Source organism: Lissotriton vulgaris, chromosome 3_1, assembly GCF_964263255.1.
Source record: "Lissotriton vulgaris chromosome 3_1, aLisVul1.2, whole genome shotgun sequence".
Classification (NCBI taxonomy): Eukaryota; Metazoa; Chordata; class Amphibia; order Caudata; family Salamandridae; genus Lissotriton; species Lissotriton vulgaris.
Window position 1 is genome coordinate 1,088,936,025 of NC_141689.1, and position 24,208 is coordinate 1,088,960,232.

Below are 24,208 nucleotides of genomic sequence, written 5' to 3' on the forward strand. Positions count from 1 at the left end.
TCTACTCTGCACTGCTGCATTCAATGCCAATGCACTCTACGCCACTCTACTCTGCATCAATCCACTCTATGCCACTGCACTCCATGCCACTATATTCTGCACCACTCTATGGGCCATATGCATGAACACATTTTCCCATAGACACAGAATGGGCAAAATCCTTTGATGCATCTGGCCCTAAGCCAATGCACTATCTGCCACTACACTCTGTGCCACCTGTACACTAACCTGCACCACCATACTCTGTGCCACCAAACTCCATGCCACTGCATGCTATGCCACTCTACTCTGCACCGTGCACTCTGCTCAATTGCACTCTACAACCACAGCATCACTGGTTCAAATATGTTCTTTCAATGTTTCAAGCTGTTTTCTAGCTTTCACGCTTTATTACAAATCACAAAAAGATGTTAATATTTAACTTCTGTTCTTGGATTTTCGTCACAATAAAAAACACTGAGCATAATCTTCACAACAGTTATTTACAAAAGTTTAAGCTATTGCCATTACAAATTAAATAAATTATTTAAGTATTAATTATTTAAAAAAATGAAAATCCATTGTAATTTGTAATATCAATATATCTAAGTCACATAAATACAAAACATGTTGCATTACAAATGCTATAGGTGCCACATTTGCGAAAGTTATAACTATTGGCATTGTAAATGACAAAGCTATTAATTTAGCTATTTAAAAAAAAACACAAATAAAAAAAATTCATTTATAAGACCAATAGCTCAAACTTTCCTAATGCGAGCCCTATTGCATTTCCAATGCTTGTTAACTTTTGGTACGTTTCTAACATGCCATCTGTATGTTAACTGCTGCCTTGTGTTTTGGAGTAGCAGTCAGTTTACATATAAAATCTTGAACAGTTTAATCTCATGTCATTCTTTGTTTACTTATTATAAATGTTAAATATTCTTCATGTTCGGAGTACCGTAGGTGTCTACTAAGCTAGAAAAAGTTATGCTCATAACTATAGACTGCGCATTAAACCCTTTAGTGAACTTAAATATGTTTCTCACTAAGGGGCCAATGTGCATGCGACAACAGCAACGGGTGACACAGCACTTACTTACGCTTGCGAGAACGGCCATACAGATGTAGCTGATGTTTTACTTCAAGCTGGAGCAGACCTGGTAGGATTGTTTTGTCACAATTGTGCTTTCCTTATATATTTTTACAAAGCCTTTGTTAAACCTTTTATTCACCTATCCCTTTCACGCTGGCATGTTTCTTTCTAGGATATCTAAAGGTGAATTGATATCTATTCTCACCCAATTTGCAGCTTTATTTTCTTAGGCTATTTATAATGCTTTTTTAAGTTTATGAAGGCAACATTTAATTTTTTTCCACAGCTTCAGTCCTGGTGTCCAGTATTTATTTTCACTGGTGGTCTTTAATTGATTTTTTTCAGAGTTAAACATTTGCCAGACTTAACTTTATTGAAATGAGTAGAAAATGTAAATGTTGTTGTTCCACTGTTTGAATTGAAATGCCATAGGTTCCTCTGCCTTGAATCAAACCAATGGAAAATAAAATATGAATATGGTAAAATACACATGTTTCAATAATCGCTCATATTGATTGTGATGGCTAATGATGCACTGATCCGGGAATTTAAAGTCGTCTTGGACATCCTGTTTTTCCCTTTTTTTTTTTGCTCACATGCGCGCACACTGACGACATTTAAACACTCCACACACCACACATTGAGGATGCTCAGTGACAAAAGAAAATGTCTCAAACAGTTTTGTGAAAATAGTCCTCTTCATGACTTTGTTTTCCCCATTGAACTCAACAATCATTTAAACCCACTGGATGTGCCCCCTATGTTTACTTGTGCCCCAGGTGGTAGATTTCCTACTAGCTATCCTTGTTAAAGATCTTTTCACTGCTCATAAGGGAGTCATTTGCCTCCATGTCTTAAGACGTGCGAAAGAGGTCAGCTGAAATAAAAGAAATAAACTGAAAATGAATTAAAATGGCATTTTTAAAACGCAGTTGTTAAGAAATAGAACTTCCTGATGCAGGGAATAGAATATAGTTGAAGAACATGATAAATAAAAAACGATTTGTTTGATTAGGCTAGAAAAACAAAAGGGTTTTTAAGTCTTTCCTTAAAGCAACATTTTCTTCTTTATTGCATAGTTTCTAAACTTGAGTCTCAAAACATGCACGCTTTAGCCCTATAGTAAGTCTTTTAGGAATGATGTATAGGCATTGATTGTGGATGCTTTACTGAAAAAGGTATGTCATGGCCAAACTGGTGAGACATGAAGCTCTTAGGCATTAAAATGCTCTTTGGACAAGTCAAAATGTCTGAAATTGGACTCTGATGAATGGGGAGATCATGTTAGGCCTGATGAGCAGCAGATGTTATCAGATTTTTAATATCTGTGATCCAATTTTTCACAATACTGTTTTCACTGTAATTAAACAAGATCTTTTTCAATACTGTAGCAGATCATTGAAAGAGTATGTGGTCCATGGTTATGCCTTAAGATTTAACCTTCATGTTTGGTCAGGTTTTGATAGGATTCCTGCATGGAAGGCCAGAGGATCGTATTAGTTTTTCGTACCATATAAATAATACTTTCAATTTTTTTTGTTTCATGGCCAAAAGAGTCATGCAAATATGTGCTGGTTCAAATCTGTGCCGGAGTCGAGAGCCTGTTGGTCCAGTCAGCTACAGTATTATCAGCATAGACCAACGCAAAGTGTGCTGGATAACTTGTGTATATGTTAAAAAATATAGGAGACCAGGAAGATGGCCGAGGCATTCTACAATTGTAGGAAAGAGCCCCTTTTTGAATGGTTATACTCTAACGTTTTGCCAGATAACTGACTAAGTATGTGCTGGGATCCTGCTAACCAGGCCCCAGCACCTGTTCTTTCCCAAAACTGTACCCTTGTACCCACAATTGGCACACCTCAGGACCATATCTAAGTCCCTTGTAAAAGGTACCCCTGGTACCAATGGCTTTGTGACGAGAGAAAGCCTCTTGAGTGCTGCAGCATGTATTATGCCACCCTCATCTTAGCACCCCCACCCTGCCATTGCAGACTGGGTTTTTGGTGCAGACCAAAGAAGAGTCGCCATGGCACATACCCCTGTGTGCCATGCCCACCAACACTGCCTGTGGCATTGGGGTAAGATACCCCTCTAGCAGGCCTTCTAGCCCTGAAGGTAGGGTGCACCATACCACAGGTGAGGGCACAGCTGCATGAGCACTGTGCCCCCTACAGTGTCTCTGAGAAAGTACCATCTTTCTTGCACTGGTATGCCCCCACTTTTTTCTCAACTGCTGATGTGCTTTGACGGAGTGTGCCCTGGGCCCCTGCCAACCAGGTACCCAGGGCCTGTGTTCCATCCCTAAAAGCAGTGTTGAAACTAAAACCCAATTGGCATCTCTGGCCTCCTGTCAGCCCCTAGTAAATGGTACCCAGTGCATGGTGACCAGGGAAGACGCCTGAGGACTTCAGCACTTATTGTGCCACCCTCAGGGGCCCTGTACCCGGACACCCACACACTGCTTTTGCAGGCTGAGTGTCTAGGTACAGAGCTAAACCAAGAGTCAACATGGCACACAACCCTGTGTGCCATGCCCACAGAACCCACTGACTGGTATACTTCAGTCACCCCTCTAGCTGGGTGCCCTATGCCAGAGGTGTGGGCACAGGTGCATGAGCCCTGTGCCCCTACAGTACCCAGGGCCATTCCTGGGCACTGTAAGTGCAGTGCTGCTATTTAAGAGTATATGGTGCTGGGAGGTTGTCATTAAGAAGATCACAGCACCATAATGGTTACACTGAAGACTGACAGGTTTGGTACCAAACTTCTCCGCACATTAAACCGACAATGATGCCAGTGTGGGATTTAATGTAAAATGCACCCAAGGGCATCTTAGAGATGCCCTCTGAAAACCTAACCTACAATCCACGTCTGGGCTGAGTGGCTGCAGAGGCTGCCACACAGCAGACATGTTGCTGGACCCCTGGGTGGAGAACCCTCTCCTCTCCTGGGCCTGCAACAATGCACATCCTGGGCGAGGTGCTAGGTCTCCTCCCCCAGGATGGGCAGGGGAAGCTTTAAAGGCATGCCGCCTCTGTGAGCTTCTCCAGACCATTTGCTGTACCCAGCAACTGACCCCCAGCAGTTCTGACCCCATCTCTGGCGGGAAGACTGGCGGGAAAAACTACGTCAGGAAGTGGGGGGTGCCAGCCAGTCTCTCTCCCCCCCCCCCCCCTCCCCCCCCTCAGGTGGGAGAGACGAGGTGAAGCACGGCCCTGGGCTACGGCCATCTTGAAGATGGAGAGCCCTGCCCAATCCCAGCTAGACTCCTGCCCCCTCCCACAGGAGAGGAGCAGGCTAGGGGGTGTACCCACCCCAGGACAGGGACCTATTGGTCCCTGCCCTTGCCCTACCTGTAACTCCTCTAAATTCAGTATTTAGGGGCTCCCTGAACCTTCCTTCCTCAGATCCTGATACCAAAAGAAGAAAGAAGATCAAGCAGAAGACTCGCCAGGCAGCTGCTAACAGGACTACAACAACTGACTTGGCCCCAGCCCTACCGGCCTGTCGATCCTGGAACCTGCTCCTGCCTGAATCCCGGCGACTCCTGCGGACAGCAACCTTGGGACACCCAGAGGACCAGCCTGCTTTAACCCTCTTAAAGACTGGGACTCCCATCAGCAGAGGCTCTGCTGCAACAACCCCCCTGGTGCCAGCCAGGAAGCTCCGGACCAGCCCACTCTGCACCCGCCGAGCCCGGCCCGTGCCAGAGTGATCCAAGACCACGAGGTCGTCCTCCCGGCGACTGGGACCCGAAGTCCAGTGCCCAAAGACCCTCTTCGACGAACCAGACAACGCCTGCAGACTTAGAACCAGGGGCCCCCCAACCGCGACCAGCTGAGGGTAAGCTTTTTCGACACCCAAAAATACCCCTGCACCCGGCGCCCTACAGCCCCCTGTGCCTCCCTTTGGGATACCTACCTGTGCTCCAAGATCCCAACTTACCTCTTAATGTGCTGGTCGCCCCTGGAGAGTCTCCGCCCCGAGCCTGCAGCCTTTGTTCCCTTTTAACCTTTTCCATTGGATAACATTGAGCACCTGACGACTCAAAAGCACCCTGCTCCCAGCCGCACGAGTGCCCCTGGCCATGCCACCTTTGTCCTATCCTGCTTCCCCCTCTGCTCTGAGCAAGTGACCAAGAGCCCAGCTACGACAGCCACATGGCCTGCTGGCCAGCAGCCACCAACAGGAGCCCCCCGTCCCCCATAGGATAACATTGGGCCTAACTACCTCGGCACCCGGCCGCCCCTGCGCCGCTGAGGGTGAACCAACTGTACCTACCTGACCCTGGGGGACCTCTGAGTCTATGCCCAGAACCACAACTTCACCAGTCGAGTACTCACCAGGAAGCCAGTAACTCACTTACCTGCCATTGAATAACATTGACTGGTTTGACACGAAAAATCTTTTGAAAACCTGAAATATTCATATAAAATCATACGAATTCCGAAATACTCACCTGTGATCAGTAGAGGAGCCAGTACTTTACCTTGTAGCCCAGTTCTGAAACGCAAAAGTAATCCCTAGCGGGTTTACTAGTAACTTGTATTTTCTCCATACAAATCCATTGTCTGCTTTTCTATTACATTTCTTCTAAGTGTCTACTTTTGAAAACTAGAAATATTCTTCGTAAATCATACGAAATAATGAAACGTAATTACTTACCTGTTTTGAGTTGAGACCCCAGTGCTGGCCCCAGGAGACCAGTACTGGATTACAAAAGTAATGAGATCGCACTTTACCTGCAACCTGAATGTTCTTCAATTGGATAACATTGCCAGATTTCTGTTGAAAAGTTTCGAAGTGTTAACTTTTAAAATAGCTTTTTATTCCTGAAAAATCACCACAGTGCCGAAAACGTTTTTTCTAAACTGTTTCCAGCTTAGACCCCTGGACTGAACCTAGGAGCCAGTCCTGGAATTACCAAAGTAATCTACAAAGTAATCACCTGTGTTTATATAAGGGAATCCATTGAGCTCCTTGCTAAATTGTATGTAGAATTGTGTTGCCTACTGCAACCCCTGTGCCTATTGTCTTTACACAGTTTATTTCCTTTCTGCAAGGTACTCATCTGAGACCTTTCATATTGAGAGCAGTATATTTTTGATGCCTGTTGGTTCTAGAAATAAAACCACTACATTTTTTGATATAAAAACAATTGGCCTGGAGTTCAGTCCTTGAGTGTGTGAAACCTTTTGGTGACTGAGTGTTTACAACAAATGCTTTACACAATTGCACTTGTGGCCTGCGTTTTTCTCTTTTATCCAGGTTCCCGACCCTAGAGGTGGAGCCTCCTGGAACTGCACATCCCATTGATCGCCCTCACTGGACCCTTTGGAAGCAAAATAGTGAGGGCTGGCAATGATGTCACCCTATCCAGCTGAGATGTCGGCATCTACCTCACCTACAATGGTTTTTAGCTGGTGGGCTTCTTCTGGGGAGAACCCAGCATCCGCTGCCATCTCCATGGTATGGCAGAGTCTGCAGTCTGGTCTGCTTCTTAAGGTCTCTTTATTCTTAAATAGGTTGCACGCGGCGCAGTCCTGATCTTTATGCTCCGACAAGACAGGTTGCACATGTTGTGGGTGTCTGAATAAGTGCACTGCGGGTACTTTAGAAAAAGTCTGTTCTTTTTACCCACCATTACTTGGGGACGAACATTCTCAACGGGTTTTTGGAAGGATATGGTTTCAAAATCAGGTGGATTCTGTCCTTTTCAATGAAATCTTAGATGTTTCCAATGGTTGCAATACCCATGTGAATGTTGTGATTCATTAGTCGGTAGGCATCCGTAGGCCGCAACGGCGTCAAAGCTGCACAGAGCTACGACAGTACTACGCGTCCCTGTATGACAGAGATCAGAATGTAGATACGACGGGTGAGGCCTATCTTCGCCAAGCGGCGACCACGGCCATCAATGCTGCCGGTGCCGCGGCTCTGGATGCCCCTATCCGGCTGTAGGAGGTTATCGGAGCGATTTCAAGACTCAAGACTCTGAAATCCCCAGGCCTGTCTGCTTTTCTGCAGGCTCCTCTAAATCCTTTTCCTCGATACTAGCGCCAATTCTAACCCGACTGTTCAACTCCTTCCAGGGGCCGGGCTCTATCCCGTCGGATATGTTAGAAGCCGAAATCATTGTGTTGCCTAAACCAGGCAAGGATGCCACCCTCTGCTCCGCGTATAGAGCCATCTCCCTACTGAACATTGACTTAAAATTGTTGACGGGGGTCTTAGCTGCTAGACTGGGTCCACTTCTCCGGGGCATCATTTAACCAGACCAGTCTGGTTTCATACCGAATCGCCAATGTAGCGACAACACTAAGCGCCTTCTCCATCTCATTGATGAGACCCTCAATACTCAGTCGGATGCTATGCTGCTATCGATCGATGCAGAGAAGGCACGACTTCGCGGCCTTTTGTCATCCAGCGGGGCACAAGGCAGGGGTGCCCTTTGTCCCCCCTTTTGTTTGCGCTATATGTGGAGCCCCTCGCCCAACGAATCCGGGACAATCCCGCCATCCGGAGGGTTTCCTTTGGGGAGGAGCAGCACACACTCAGTCTATATGCGGACGACATTCTGGCGGCTCTGGAGTCCCCTCGCAGGTCGGTGCCCGTGTTTTTACGCGAACTGCAAGCCTTCGGGTGGTGTCTGGGTTTAAAGTTAACACCGGGAAATCCATGCTTCTTCCACTGGGTGGCAATACCGCGGGGCCAGTGCATATTCCCACGGAGTTTGGGGACCTGCACGTTAGCTCAGAGATTCAGTACCTAGGAATCATTTTGACCCCGTCCTCTGAGCAAACAGTTTCTTCTTTTTATTATCATTGGGCAGTAGGATATGTATTCTGTGGGTACGTCCCCCGAGTGACTACTCGCCCTTTTCACTACTTCCCCTCTATCCACTATATTCTCTGCCTGGGCTTCTACTGCAATGACTGACTAAGTCATGCAAATTAATGAGTCACAATGTCCAAAGCCACATTTGCCTTTTCTCCAGAAAATCTGGCGGACCCATCTAATGGAGTAGCATCCATGAATGAATGAATGAATGAATGAATGAATGAATGTTGGATTTATAGAGCGCATGGTTACCCGGAGGCGTCCCAGCACTGTACCACTGGGGAACCCTTCCTGGCTTTCCCTGTCAGATGGTCCCTTTACTGGGCATCCCCAAGGTACAGCCAAGCATCCCCGGCGGGGATGGGGCCGGAGTGGAGATTAAGCAAGCTATTGCCCAGAGTTGCAGCGTGGGACCCATGGTTAGAGTGGCACCGAGGCGAGATTTATGGAGCCCGCTGACATTGGTCCTGCACCCGGCCGCGTCAGGAATTGAACCCTGGTCTTGGGCCGGCCTCTGCCTCCGGGTCTGCCGCCTCTAACCGTTGAGCCACACTTCTCCATGGACGTCACTAAATGCGTCTTCTGATAATGACACTGCTCAATTCATCAATTAACAAGTCAGTGGTGTTCAGTCTAGAATGTAAAGTGTGTTCAAATGAGTCTTGTCCACCTTGTACTGTTTGTATTAAGGCACTACCTAGGACTTCAGGCATTGCCGAAATAAACCCACATATCATTTTCTTGAGGGTGTGACCATAGCAACCGAAAAGGCAGGGTGCATTCAACACTGACAGACTGCCCACAAAAAAAAACTGTTAATAAAATGTTATTCAATATGTTCGAGGCATGTGGGCTGCTAAATTCATATCTGTGCATAGATCGCCGCCTAGTGTTGGGTCCGGATGATTGCACATTGTTGTCCTGGAAGAGTCTTCGAAGTATCACGAGATAGGTGGCTCCTCCTTTGGACTACAGTGTTCATGGGCATCGACTCCATCCCCAGATTGTTTATTTCCGCCATTGGGTTCGGATGTGATTTCGACGTCTCCTGTTCGGAATCGATAAAACAACTTCTTGAAGGCCAAAAGACTTTCCTTGCTTCGTCGGTATTGTTCGCGTTCGGTCTCGTGTATACTCCGGCTCGTCGAGTCGGATATCGGAGGAGTCGGGTGACTCTTAGGTCATCGAGGCCCTGTCGACGCAGCAAGACCCGCACCGGTGGACATCTTCGACAGCCCCGACGCAGGCGAATAAGAACTTCACCTGCAGATTTCACCTCCATCGGCGGACGTCGAGGCCGACTACGAAGAAGACCAAGACCTTGAGGAAGACGTCGAGGAGGTAGGGGACGACTAAGAACCTTTTAGGGCCGTGGAAGATAGCTCGGAGGATGAGCTATGCCCCGAACATACAAAGGCTCAGGTCACGGGATCGCCACAAGGCCTTACCCACGACCCTACACCTCGCTCCTCGGCCCCGCCTCCTGGCCCGGCTACGAATACCTCTACGGAGCTGCCATTGCCTAAATCGAAACCGAAAGTGAAACCTTCGGGATCGACCAAATCTAAGATGGCCGACGCAGCACCGAAACCGAAGATGCCATTGACGGCGTCGTCGTCTGAGCCCTCGAAGCCGAAGAAGGCTGTCGAACAGGCTAAAGCGCCGAAAGTGGTCAAAGAGCCAAGCTCGAAAGCAGTCGCCCAGCACTCCACTAAGGTGGTTGAGTCCAAGTCGAAGTCGACCGTCGAGCCGTCAGCGGTCAAGCCTACCGCATCTACAGGCAAACCTGCCGTCGAGGCCAAATCGGCAAAGGGCACCGAGCCAAAGTCTGGAGCCGCAACGCCGAAGGGAAAGTCCGCCGATCCGAAGCCATCGACGTCGACGCATGGGGCCGTGGATGGTGGCGGACGCGCAGTTGTCGAGACTACGTCTGCGCCTCCAGCAAAGAACAGGGATTCATCGACGCTCCAGTCTTACCCTGGGGGTGGATCGAGGTCCTCAGTCGGGTCGACGAGACCGTCCGCTTCTTTTACAAAGCAAGTGGCAGACTCCCTCAAACGGATTCGGGAGAAAGAGCTGACGTCGGTGCTGAAGACGCCCTCTGTACCTACCCAGTAGCGGAACCGAAGAAAACCTCCAAGCCGCTCCTCTTTACTCTACCACCCAAAGTGGTGCCAAAGGCCTTTGCACCACGGTCGGTACCTAAGGACTCAGAAGGGGTAGGGCATACTCAGCTGAGTGGCAGTTTGAGTCGACAACCCTTATTGGACGAGCAGTCGGAACAGTATATCGACGCCGACACGGGAAAATTGACGCTCTATAAGAGGAAGATTACTTCACAGCCTTTGGAGTCGTTTGTAATCCCTCTGAAAAAGAAAAGGCCAGCGCCAGAAACGCCGGAACTGGTTGAGCGCATTCCTCTGCATCCGGCTAGGAGCCCATCGCCTTCACCCACTTGCTCAGATGGAGATCTAGGTGATCAGGACGAGGAGTATACTTTTCCCGAAAACACAGACCCTGATGAGCAACAGGACTCGTGGTTAGCCTCAGGTGATCAAGGGGACCAACAAGCTGTCTATGACCCACAAGCTTTTGGCGCAAAGCCTTCTCCTACAGAAGATTCTGCGGCGTTGAATGCCTTAATTGAGAGGGCAGCTGCAAACCATAAGGTGGAAATGCATGCTGACCCTGTGGACGTTGACTTTCTATTTGACACTTTCTCTGCTGCTGAGAAAACCGTAAAAACACTTCCAATGCTTAAGGGTGTTCTTAAGCATGCCACAGACATTTTCAAGGAAACAACAAGAGCTCGGGTTGTAAACCCTAGAATAGAAAAAAAATACAGACCGGCACCTGGGGACCCAACTTACATACGGGGCCAGTTGCCTCTGGACTCTTTGGTAGTCTCTATTGCTCGCAAAAGGGCGAACTCACAAACAGGTGAAGCTCCTCCCCCGGACAAAGAGTCTAAAGTGTTGGAGGCATCGGGGAAAAGGGTGGCAGCGCAGGCAGCAAACATCTGGTGCATATCCAACACACAAGCTCTGCTAGCCAGATACGACAGAGCACACTATGACACCTTAGAGCAGCTTTTACAACACCTTCCAGACGAGTTTAAAGAAGGAGCTGCGATGCTTATCCAAGAAGGCAAGCTCATCTCCAACGCTGCAATTAGATGTGCGCTCGACGTTGCGGATACGGCAGCCAGAGCGATAAATACTAGTGTGATGTTACGGCGTCAAGCATGGCTCCGCATCTCAGGGTTCAAGCCAGAGATACAGACTGTTATCCTCAACCAGCCCGTTAATCCAGACAGACTGTTTGGCCCTGAGGTGGACTCCACCCTCGAAAAAATTAAAAAAGATACTGAGACGGCTAAATCCATGGGTGCACTTCTGTCTCAGCAATACAGAGGGAGCACTTTTCGTCGCTCAGGCACTCGGGGTGTTACCAGAGGACACTTGGCACAACAGGCGCAATTCAGTAAAAGTGGGGCACAGTCCTCATACACCAAACAGGGTAGAGGAGGTTACAGAGGAAACAACGCCAAGGGTAGGGGCAGAGGCAACAACAGTTCCCGTTCCTCTGCCGCCAACAAACAGTGACTTCCTGTCACTGCCCCCCGACCATCCAACACCTGTCGGGGGGAGACTCCAGGAGTTCCTGCCAGTCTGGAAGTCCATCACCACAGACAGGTGGGTAAGGAAACGTATCCAGTTCGGCTATTGTTTGGAGTTAACGTCCACTCCACCCAACATACCCCCAAGACAACGTCCTATGTCGGCAGAGCACTTGCACTTATTGCAGCAAGAGGTTCTTGTGATGCTGCAAAAAGGCGCAATAGAGCTCGTGCCACTTGAGGAACAAGGCACAGGGATTTACTCCCTGTACTTCTTAATCCCAAAGAAGGACGGCTCACTCAGACCCATTCTGGACCTACGCCCCCTCAACATGTATATTCTTTCAGAACACTTCCACATGTTAACTCTGCAGCAAGTTCTTCCACTGTTAAACCAGGGAGACTTTCTCGCATCCTTGGACCTCAAGGATGCTTACTTTCACGTACCACTCCATCCATCCCACAAGAAAATACCTCCGGTTCACCATTCTAAACAGGCATTACCAGTTCAGGGTCCTACCCTTCGGTGTGACCACTGCTCCCAGAGTGTTCACAAAGTGTCTGGCAACGGTGGCGGCGCACCTCAGGAGACAGAACATACATGTCTACCCTTACCTGGACTCTGGCTCGTTCAAGCCAAGTCGGCACAGCAGTGCGCCGCAAACATGTCCCGCACTATTCACCTTCTTCACAGTCTGGGGTTTTCGCTCAACTATCCAAAGTCACACCTTCAGCCAGCACATGTGCGGCAGTATTTGGGCGCGACTATAAATACTCTGGCTGCTACAGCTCAGCCGAACACAGCAAGGATCAACAGCATCCAGTCGCTGATTCAGAGATTCAGACCTCAGCACTCACTCCCTGCGAGAGTGTTTATGCAGTTGATAGGCATGATGGCCTCCTGCATCTTCATAGTCCCGCACGCGAGGTTGCATATGCGTCCGCTTCAGGAATGCTTGGCACGCCAGTGGACTCAGGCTCAAGGGCAGTTGAAAGACCTAGTGTTGGTGACTGGTCGGGCATACAACTCTCTGCATTGGTGGACTTCACACAACCTTTGCAAGGGCCGACCGTTCCAAGAGCCTGTGCCACAAATTATCCTGACAACGGACGCATCCCTCCAGGGTTGGGGAGCGCATGTACTCCACTACACAGTGCAGGGGCTATGGTCGACACAGCAGAAGATGCACATCAACTACTTAAAACTGATGGCAATCTTCATGGCACTGAAGTCCTTCAAAGTACATCTGTGCAACAAGGTCGTGTTGATCCGGACGGACAACATGACGGCAATGTACTATATCCAAAAGCAGGGAGGCACACACTCTCCACAGTTGTCTCATTTGGCTCAGAGCATGTGGAAGTGGGCCATTAAGAGGAACATCTTCCTCATGGCGGAACACCTCCCGGGCGTGGACAATCGGATGGCGGATCTGCTCAGCAGGTACAGCCACCAAATGCACGAGTGGGAGCTACATCCATCAGTACTCCACCCGTACTTCCAGCAGTGGGGTCATCCAGAGATAGACCTGTTTGCCACAAGGGAGAACGCAAAATGCCCAAGCTTCGCCGCCAGGTTCCGACACCCACAGTCGCAGGGCAATGCGATATGGATGAACTGGTCAGGCAAATTTGCGTACGCTTTTCCCCCAGCACCTCTCATACCGCTGGTGGCACGGAAGCTGCTGCAACACTCAATAACACTCATCCTGGTTGCTCCAACGTGGGCACGCCAGCCATGGTACACCACGTTTCTGGAACTCTCTGTGGTACCGCATCAAAGGCTGCGCCTCACTCCCAAGCTCTTGACGCAGAACCATGGCGACATTCAGCACCCAGATCCGCAACAGCTGAACCTAGCGATCTGGCTCCTGAGGTCTTAGAGTTTGGCTACCTTAATTTGCCCCCGGAATGCATGGTCATCATCCGGGAGGCAAGAAGGCCAACAACCAGAGCTTGCTATGCAGCAAAATGGAAGCGGTTTGTCATTTACTGTACAAAACATCATATCAACCCGCTAGATGCATCCATTCCCAATATCATCTGCTATTTGTTACATCTTTACAAATGTAATCTGGCGTATGCTTCCATTCGGATACACTTATCCGCCATAGCGGCTTATCTCCAAAACAGGCAGAACCTCTCAGTTTTCAGGGTGCCTGCCATCAAAGCATTCCTGGAAGGGCTGAAACGAGTCATCCCCCCCAGGTCCCCACCAGCTCCTGTGTGGAACCTCAATGTGGTCCTCACCAGGTTAATGGGACCACCGTTTGAGCCTCTACATTCCTGTGAGATTCAGTTCTTGACATGGAATGGGGCTTTTCTCATTGCCATCACGTCGCTACGGCGTGTTAGTGAGCTACAAGCGCTCACGATACAAGAGCCATTTATTCAAATTCATCCTAACAGGGTAGTGCTGCGCACTAACCCGAAGTTTCTCCCTAAGGTGGTGTCGCAGTTTCATGTCAATCAAACCGTTGAACAACCCACATTCTTTCAAAACCCTGAAACAGTAGCAGAAAGAATGCTCCACACGCTTGATGTCAAACGAGCATTACTGTACTACATTGACAGGACCAAAAGCTTTAGGAAGACACAACAGCTATTTGTTGCCTTCTCAGCCCAGCACAAAGGCAACCCCATTTCCAAGGCAGGAATAGCCAGGTGGATCGTTAAGTGTATTCAAATATGCTACCACAAGGCTAAGCGCACTTTAACGGTCCCCCCCAGGGCCCACTCCACACGCAAGTTAGGGGATTCCATGGCTTTCCTAGGTAATATTCATTTGGAAGATATTTGTAGAGCAGCCACATGGATTACTCCACACACCTTTACTAAACACTACTGTGTAGATGTGCATTCCAAACAGCAGGCAGCTGTAGGTCAGGCTGTTCTTAAAACTCTTTTTCAAACTTCTGCAGCTGGCACGGGCGGCCGCCGTTAATGGAGGGACTGCTATGTATTCTATGCACAGATATGAATTTAGCAGCCCACATGCCTCGAACTGAATATGCTACATACCAATATGCATCTGTTCTTGGCATGTAGGGCTGCTAACATTCATATCGCCCACCCTCCTCCCCGGCGCCCGTAGCGGCTGCAGGTAATTTCTTGCATTCAAACATTAGCATGGACATCATTTACACTATTTCACTCCATCTCTACACAATGGCTAAAAACAATCTGGGGATGGAGTCGATGCCCATGCGCACTGTAGTCCAGGGGAGGAGCCACCTATCTCGTGATACTTCGAAGACTCTTCCAGGACAACAATGTGCAATCATCCGGACCCAACACTAGGCGCCGATCTATGCACAGATATGAATGTTAGCAGCCCTACATGCCAAGAACAGATGCATACTGGTAAGTAGCATATTCATTCACGACTGCCTGCCTGGAGGGGCTGCAGCGAAAGATTTACCTCTGAAGGGGAAGACCTGTAAAACAAGTAATCGCGACTGGGATGCTGCACAAAACTTAGGTCAGCAGGAGCTAGTGTATTAGGGCATCTCACTATTTGAGCAGAATGGCGAGTTACTTACCTTCGGTAATGATGTGTTCGAGGCATATGAGCTGCAGATCGTACACTTAACAACAGATCGCCACCTGGTGTTGGGCTCGGATGATTGCAGGTTGTTGTCTTCTTGGAAGAAGTCTTTGTAGTCACGAGATAGGTGACTCCTCCCTTGGACAATACTGCGCATGGTTCTCGACTCCATCCTCAGATTGTTTTTTTCCGCCACTGGCTTAGGATGAAAGTTTTCCGCTCCGGCTCGGAAAGACTTTTTCTTCATTTTCGAAGCGAGAAACTTTAGATAAACTTATTTCGACATCGAATAGACTTTTTGACATCACCAGCTACTTTCCGATACGTCGACGTGGGCCGCTGGGCCTATCGGCGCCGTACGGCCTACGCCTCATGGACAGAACTCCATTCAAGAGATGCACGGTATGTCGAGCAAAATTCCCTCATAACGACCATCACGAGGTTTGCAACCTCTGTCTCTCGCCAGAACACGACAAGTCGACCTGCACAGCCTGTGCCTCCTTCTGATGGAAGAAAACTATTCGGGATCGGAGGGCCCGTCGACACGAAATGAGAGGATCAGCGGCAGCACCGGAGGCCATCTTTGAGGAGGAGCTCGTCAAAGACATCTCCGAGGACGAAGATCCAATCGAAGATCTCTCCGAAGACGAGGCTCCACTTGTCGCCGAGGAAGACTTGCCTGATCTCCAGATCATATCGGGGGCAGAGGACTCGGACTATTCGATTCCATTTCGACAACCTGGGAGTACCACTGCCCCCGCACAACATACACTACCCAAGACAAAGGCAGCGGTCGGCACTCCGCCCATGGGGCCCAGTCGAGACCAAAATTTACCCTGTGACGCCCTGCCTTCGGGCTCGGCTCCGAGGAAAAAGACTACGCCTTCCGGTGCCTCGGCGCCGAAAAAACAGCACGTGCCAATTCCACCTCCTCCGGCACCGAAAAATCCTTTGACACAGAAGGATTCTTCGACACCGAATCCAAAACAACCTTCGGTGCCCAAAGACAGAGACCCTTCGGCACCAGAACTGAAAGACACATCGATGCCATAGCCAAGAACCGTACCGGACCCGAAAGCTTCGATTCTGAAACCCTCCGGTTCCAAAAATAAAGAAGGGAAGCCAGATTCCGGCGCCGCAGGCCCAACAAAACTTGTCTCCACGCCGAAATCTACAAATTCGGGACCAAAGTCTCCAAGGCATGATACAGACGAGCCTAAAACACCTTCGGCACCGAAGAAATTGCCACAGGACTCGATCACTCATCACAAGGCGAAAAACACTAATCAACCTCTATTGGCACCGAAAAAATCCTAAACAGAAAAAGTCTACATTCATCCATAAACTGGACATGTGGAAGCAATTCCGTATAAGAAAAGACCAGCAGACACACCACTTCCACCTGTGGTTCCTGCCAAAAAGGACTGTGCAACTTCTCCAATGCATCCTTCCTCTCCTTCACCTTCTTCCTCTCCTAATCCTTACATTGAACCTATAACGTCTCCAGTTCAATCTCCTGCATCATCACACCACACTGATGAAGAGTATGATTTAGGTGGAGGCAATGATGTAACATACCCTTTAGATGAGGATGTCAACCCACAATATCCCAAGGAGGATGAGGCATACGGTTTTACACCTGACATCCCTGAGCCTCAGTACTACCCAACAAAACCTTCCCCTACAGAAGATAGTATTGGGTTTAATAATTTATTAAATAGAGCTGCCCTTTACCATGGGGTGTCAATGCACTCTGATGCCATTGAGGAGGATTTCTTACTAGACACTTTTGAGCAGTCACAAAGGTCTACTCAAATATTACCTATGATCAAAGGGGTTATTAAACATGCACCTGATATTTTTAAAGATCCCGTAAGATGTAGTGCTAAATCCCAGAGTAGAGAAAAAGTATAGACCAGCACCAGCTGATCCGGTCTATATTAAGGGACATCTGCCTCTAGACTCTTTGGTAGTGTCAAATGCGCGTAAAAGAGCAAACTCCCAAACTTCTGGTGACACGGCTCCGCCTGACAAGGAATCAAAAATTATTGATGCGTCATGGAAAAGGATTGCTGCACAAGCAGCAAACATATGGCGCATAGCAAACACACAAGCCTTACTTTCACGCTACGACAGGGCTCACTACGACCAACTAGAAAAGTTAATGGAACATCTCCCTGATCAATACAAAGATCAGGCAGCAGAGCTTTTACAAGAAGGCAAACTAATATACAATGCCTCAATTAAATGTGCACTAGATGTAGCTGACACAGCATCCAGAGCAGTCAATACTAGTGTGATTCTCAGACGTCATGCATGGTTGCGCATTTCAGGTTTTAAACCAGAAGTACAGACTACCATCCTAAACCAGCCCTTTAATCAAAATCAGTTGTTTGGCCCGGAGGTAGACAACACACTAGAGAAAATGAAAAAGGACACAGACACAGCTAAGTCTATGGGTGCGTTACAATCCACCCAAAATAAAGGTTCTTTTCGCCGCTCCTTCTCTAGAGGAGGCGCAAAGCAAACAGGCACAGAGACCACATTATCTTTTAAAACAAACACGCAGACCTCCTCTAATAAAGGATATTTTAGAGGAGGATACAGAGGCAACAACAACAAGGGAAGAGGCAGAGGTAATAACCGCTCCTCTTCCACTCCCAAACAGTGACTTCCCTCTGCCTCCCCTACAGCATTCCACTCCTGTAGGGGGCAGACTTTCACAGTTCCTACCTGTCTGGAACTCCATCACAACAGACAGGTGGGTAAGACAAATTATCCAACATGGTTACTGCCTAGAACTCGCAGCAACCCCCCCAAACATACCACCCAGGCAGCGTCCAATTTCCACAGACCATATAACTCGGCTTCAACAAGAAGTTCTAGCACTTCTACAAAAAGATGCTATTCAAGTAGTTCCTTTAGAAGAACAAGGAATAGGAGTTTACTCCCTGTACTTCCTAATTCCCAAAAAGGGCGGGACATTAAGACCAATTCTCGACCTCCGGCCCCTCAACCACTACTTATATTCGGATCATTTTCACATGATCACTTTACAACAAGTACTCCCATTACTACAGCAGGGAGATTTTCTGACCTAAAGGACGCCTACTTTCACATTCCTATATATCCTGCGCGCAGGAAGTATCGGAGGTTTGTCATACAAGGACAACACTATCAGTTCAAAGTCCTTCCATTCGGAGTCACAACAGCTCCACAAGTGTTTACAAAGTGCTTAGCAGTAGTAGCAGAACATCTCAGAAGACAACAAATACATGTCTTCCCTTACCTAGACGACTGGCTCATAAAAGGAAGATCGTTCAACCAATGTGTACAGCACACAAAACAAACAATTCCAACATTGCACGACTTGGGATTTACGATAAACTACACCAAGTCGCACCTAGAGCCTTCGCACATTCATCAATATCTAGGAGCTACCATAGACCATCTACAGCTCTAGCGTATCTCAGTGAAGCCAGGATTCAAAGTATTCAGAACTTAGTCTCCCTTTTTCAATGCCAGCACTCTCTCCAAGCCAGAGTGTTTATGAAACTAATAGGCATGATGGCGTCTTGCATCTTTATAGTTTATAGTTCCTCACGCAACACTGCAAATGCGCCCACTACAAGAATGTCTAGCACAACAATGGAATCCGGCTCATGGTCCGCTCACAGACCTGGTGTTGGTAGACAGCCGTACATATCGCTCTCTGCAATGGTGGAACACCAAAAACTTAACAAAGGGACAGCCGTTCCTAGACCCTGTTCCACAGATAGTGCAAACAGATGCATCCCTCACAGGATGGGAAGCCCATCTCTTGCATTATACCACACAAGGTCAGTGGAACAATCAACAGAAACAGTTCCACATCAACCATTTGGAGTTGCTAGCAATTTTCCTAGCACTCAAAACTTTTCAAGTACAAATACAAAACAAAGCTGTCCTAGTCCGGACGGATAATATGACAGCCATGTATTATATAAAAAAACAGGGGGGGACACACTCTCTGCAACTGTCCCAGCTTGCACAGAACATTTGGAGATCTGACAGTAGAACACCTTCTAGGAATTCACAATCCGATAGCAGACCTGTTGAGTCGTCAGTTACAACAGATTCACGAATGGGAGATACACCCACAAGTTCTACAACCATTCTTCCAAATGTGGGGGCAGCCACAGATAGACCTGTTTGCCACCCATGAAAATGCAAAATGCCCAACCTTCACCACCAGGTTCCCACACCCACGGTCGGAGGGGAATGCAATATGTATGAACTGGTCAGGCAGATTTGCGTACGCTTTTCTGCCTCTCCCACTCATTCCACTAGCAGTTCGCAAGCTCAAACAGTCTCTCAAACTAATACTAGTGGCCCCCACATGGGTACGCCAGCCGTTGTTCACCACGCTACTGGATCTCTCACTGGTTCCACATCAGAAATTATGGTTCACGCCATCCCTGCTAACACAGAACCATGGAGAAATAAGGCACCCAGAACCAAGCCAACTGAATTTGGCAATCTGGCTCCTGAAGTCCTAGAGTTTGGTTACTTAAACTTACCACCAGACTGTATGAATATCAGTAAAGAAGCTAGAAGACCCACTACCAGAGCATGTTATGCTGCTAAGTGGAAAAGATTTGCAATATACTGTAACAATAATCACATTGATCCACTAGATGTTTCCATCCAAAATATCATTTGCTACCTTCTACACCTACAAAGGTCCAATTTGGCTTATTCTTCCATACGCCTGCATCTAGCAGCAATTGCAGCCTATTTACAAACTAGACAACATCTATCTCTCTTTAGAGTACCTGCAATAAAAGCATTTATGGAGGGATTAAAACGAATAAACCCACCTAGGTTATCAACTGCACCAGTATGGAATCTAAATGTGGTCCTTACAAGACTCATGGGCCCCCCTTTTGAGCCTTTACATAAGTTTGAACTGCAATATCTAACATCGAAAACTGCCTTCCTTGTTGCCATTACCTCTCAGAAGAGTCAGTGAGATACAAGCATTCACAATAGAAGAACCATTTTTTAAAATACATCCTAACAAAGTGGTTCTTAGACCCAATCCTAAATTCCTGTCAAAAGTGATCACTCCTTTTCACCTAAAACAATCAGTAGTTACCAGTGTTTTTTCAAAAACTGGACTCTGTTGCAGAAAGGGCTTTACACACCAAAGATGTTAGAAGAACTCTACTATATTACACAGACAGGACTAAATCCTTCAGAAAGACAAAACAACTATTTGTATCTTTCTTTCCCCCACACAAAGGCAATCCCATCTCTAAAGGAGGAATTGCCAGATGGATTGTAAAGTGTATTCAAATATGCGATCAAAAAGCTATACGTACACTAACAGTTTCTCCTAGAGCACACTCCACTCGCAAACTAGGAGCCTCTATGGCTTTCCTAGGAAACATACCACTAGAGGACATATGCAAGGCAGCAACATGGTCTACAATACACACCTTCACTAAACACTATTGTGTTGATGTGCAAGCCAAGCAGCAAGCTGCAGTGGGCCAAGCTGTTCTTAAAACACTATTTCAGTATGCTGCAACGGATACAAGCGACCACCGCTCGGGGAGACACTGCTGCACAATCGTTGCTAAGTGTAGGATCTGCAGCTCATATGCCTCGAACGGTAAATGCTACTTACCAGTATGCATCTATTCTCGACATGTAGAGCTGCAGAGTCCTACACGCCCTCCCGCCTCCCCGGGACTTGTATCCGTTCCAGTACTCATCTTAGATGCACACGCATGGACATCCTTTCTCTTTACTTCTACTAACTCCATTTCCCATCATGGCGAAAAACAATCTGAGGATGGAGTTGAGGACCATGCGCAGTATTGTCCAAGGGAGAAGTCACTACAAAGACTTCTTCCAAGAAGACAACAACCTGCAATCATCCGAGCCCACACCAGGTGGCGATCTATTGCTAAGTGTAGGACTCTGCAGCTCTACATGCCAAGAACAGATGCATACTGGTAAGTAGCATTTTTCATCTGGTAGAGACAGTCTAGCCACAGATTCCTTAACTTAGAATATCCCCATGCATCAGACTGGATCTGGAAAACTTTTCGCAGCAGCACCTCTGCGTGCCGCCCTGATCCGCCCCGACGTCCACGGACGTGACGTCAGCTGAGCCATATATGCCCCTCCCGGCGCGCTGACGTCCATTTTCATTGGAGAAACCTTTCCGCGCCACAACGCCGGAGCCACCACCAAAAACTGAGAATACGCTAACAGTGTACAAAAATGATGAAAATCCAATTGAATGGTGAAAAACAGCACCATAGAGGACAGTGCCTGGCACTGTATCTTGAAGACTAGTGAAGGGAAACAGCAGAGCACCGCTCTGAGAAGCAACCCCGCAAAAGTGAAGGACAAATCTCCCTTGGAGGCAGATAAAGACGTGAAAAAAATCATGGCAGACGAAAAAGTCCACAACCATAATGTATAACTGTCAAGGACAACAAATACGGAACACAGGAACAAGGGCAATTCACCAGAAGACGTCACCCGAAAGAGATGTATCTCCAATAAGAGACCTATAGAATGTGGCAGAGCCAAAAGATTTCAAACCAATGGAGCGCAGGGGAGGTAACCCTGCAGAATGGAGGCGAATGTAGAAAGTCCAACCTAAAAAGGTCCTCGCAGAACAGGGAGGATGGGGGGGCATTAAGGAATCTGAGGCTAGACTGTGTCTCTACCAGATACATCGTTACCGAAGGTAAGTAACTCGTCCATGTGATAGACATCTAGCTGCAGATTCCTTAACTTATTACAGATCCCAAAGCCATAACCATAAAGGAGGCGGGTCTGCGACTGAACCCCTTCAAGTTCCTGAGAGAACTTATCCGTCAACAAGGTGATGAAACACGGCGGGATCCGCAAGCCAGAGCAGCCACACCAGCCCATGAAGCTCCGAAAAGAATGAAAAAAATTGGGAGACAAAGGCACCCCCAGCCATCAAAGAAGGGACGGAAAACCCCTGTATGTATACTGGGTGAGAAAAAGAAAACATATGCCAGATATGAGGGTGTGAAAGGTAAAGTCCACGACTTTGCAAAGAAGTGGAACTAAACCTAGGGTCCGATGGAACCGCAGGATCCGGCGTGCTGACCGTAAGTAAAACCCAAAGAGATGACAACTGGTATGACAGCGCATACCGGTCCTGTATACACTATAGTGGGAAAAACACTGTTGAAACAGGCACCAGCCAAAATACATGGGCAGCATTGGCAGGATGTCCATCCATGGCCAGTAAGTGCTGGTAGCACTAAAGACAGAGGGCACCCCAGTACATAGTCGCACTGTCACAGGACATGTGAAAGGGCTGACGGCAACCAGCCTAAGCACTGAAAACAGGACTACCGTAAGAATGATAGTCAAGAGAAAGACTGGAAGATACATAAGCATATTGTGGGTGTGGTTGGTGAGTGTGTGGGTGTGGTTGGTGAGTGTGTGGGTGTGGTTGGTGAGTGTGTGGGTGTGGTTGGTGAGTGTGTGGGTGTGGTTGGTGAGTGTGTGGGTGTGGTTGGTGAGTGTGTGGGTGTGGTTGGTGAGTGTGTGGGTTTGGTTGGTGAGTGTGTGTGGGGTGGTTGGTGAGTGTGTGTGTGTGTGTGGGGGTGGTTGGTGAGTGTGTGTGTGGGGGTGGTTGGTAAGTGTGTGTGGGGGTGGTTGGTGAGTGTGTGTGTGGGGGTGGTTGGTGAGTGTGTGTGTGGCGGTGGTTGGTGAGTGTGTGTGTGTGGGGGTGGTTGGTGAGTGTGTGAGTGTGTGTGTGTGGGGGTGGTTGGTGAGTGTGTGTGTGTGGGGGTGGTTGGTGAGTGTGTGTGGGGGTGGTTGGTGAGTGTGTGTGGTGGTGGTTGGTGAGTGTGTGTGTGTGGGGGTGGTTGGTGAGAGTGTGTGTGTGTGTGGGGTGGTGGTTGGTGAGTGTGTGTGTGGGGGTGGTTGGTGAGTGTGTGTGGGGGTGGTTGGGGAGTGTGTGTGGGGGTGGTTGGTGAGTGTGTGTGGTGTTGGTGAGTGTGTGGTGTTGGTGAGTGTGTGGTGTTGGTGAGTGTGTGTGTGGGGGGGTGGTGAGTGTGTGTGTGGGGGGGTGGTGAGTGTGTGTGTGTGGGGGGGGTGGTTGGTGAGTGTGTGTGGGGGGTGGTTGGTGAGTGTGTGTGTGGGGGGGGGTGGTTGGTGAGTGGGTGTGTGTGGGGGTGGTTGGTGAGTGTGTGTGTGTGGGGGTGGTTGGTGTGTGTGTGTGTGTGTGTGGGGGTGGTTGGTGAGTGTGTGTGGTTGGTGAGTGTGTGTTTGTGTGTGGTGGTGCTGGTGGTGAGTGTGTGTGTGTGGGGGTGGTTGGTGAGTGTGTGTGTGTGTGTGGGTGGTTGGTGAGTGTGTGTGTGTGTGTGGGGGGGGGTGGTTGGTGAGTGTGTGTGTGTGGGGCGGGGGGTGGTTGGTGAGTGTGTGTGTGGGGGGGGTTGGTGAGTGAGTGTGTGTGTGGGGGTGGTTGGTGAGTGTGTGTGTGTGGGGGTGGTTGGTGAGTGTGTGTGTGTGTGTGTGTGTGGGGGTGGTTGGTGAGTGTGTGTGTGTGTGTGTGTGGGGTGGTTGGTGTGTGTGTGTGTGTGTGTGTGTGTTTTAGAAGACCTGGCACATGTTACTTGAGGCACACAGAGGATCTCACTCACACACACTCTCTCTCTCTCCTGGCCCTGGACACTCACATACTGCACACACTCACCCTGCACACACTCACAGACTGCTCACCCTGCACACTTCTCACAGACTGCTCGCCCTGGACACTCACACACTTCTCACACACTGCTCACCCTGGACACTCACACACTGCTTGCTCACACACTGCTCACCCTGCCCACTCACAGACTGCTCACACACTGCTCACCCTGCACGCTCACACACTTCTCACACACTGCTCACCCTGCACTCTCACAGACTGCTCACACACTTCTCACCCTGCACACTCACACACTGCTCACACACTGCTCACCCTGCACACTCACACACTTCTCACACACTGCTCACCCTGCACACTCACACACTTCTCACACACTGCTCACCCTGGACATCCACACACTGCTCACCCTGGACATCCACACACTGC

At 48.5% G+C, this 24,208-nt stretch overlaps 1 protein-coding gene across 19 annotated transcripts in view; it reads left to right on the forward strand.

Annotated features, from left to right (window-relative positions):
- LOC147727467 (ankyrin repeat domain-containing protein 17-like) overlaps positions 1 to 24,208 on the forward strand; it is a 1,323,072-nt gene that overhangs the window by 346,513 nt on the left and 952,351 nt on the right. For all 19 annotated transcript variants that reach the window (XM_086961534.1, XM_086961542.1, XM_086961537.1 and 16 more), the window contains exon 10: positions 1,036 to 1,145. In XM_086961534.1, the coding sequence (XP_086817660.1) occupies positions 1,036 to 1,145 (110 nt within the window). The remainder of the gene's footprint in view (positions 1 to 1,035; positions 1,146 to 24,208) is intronic.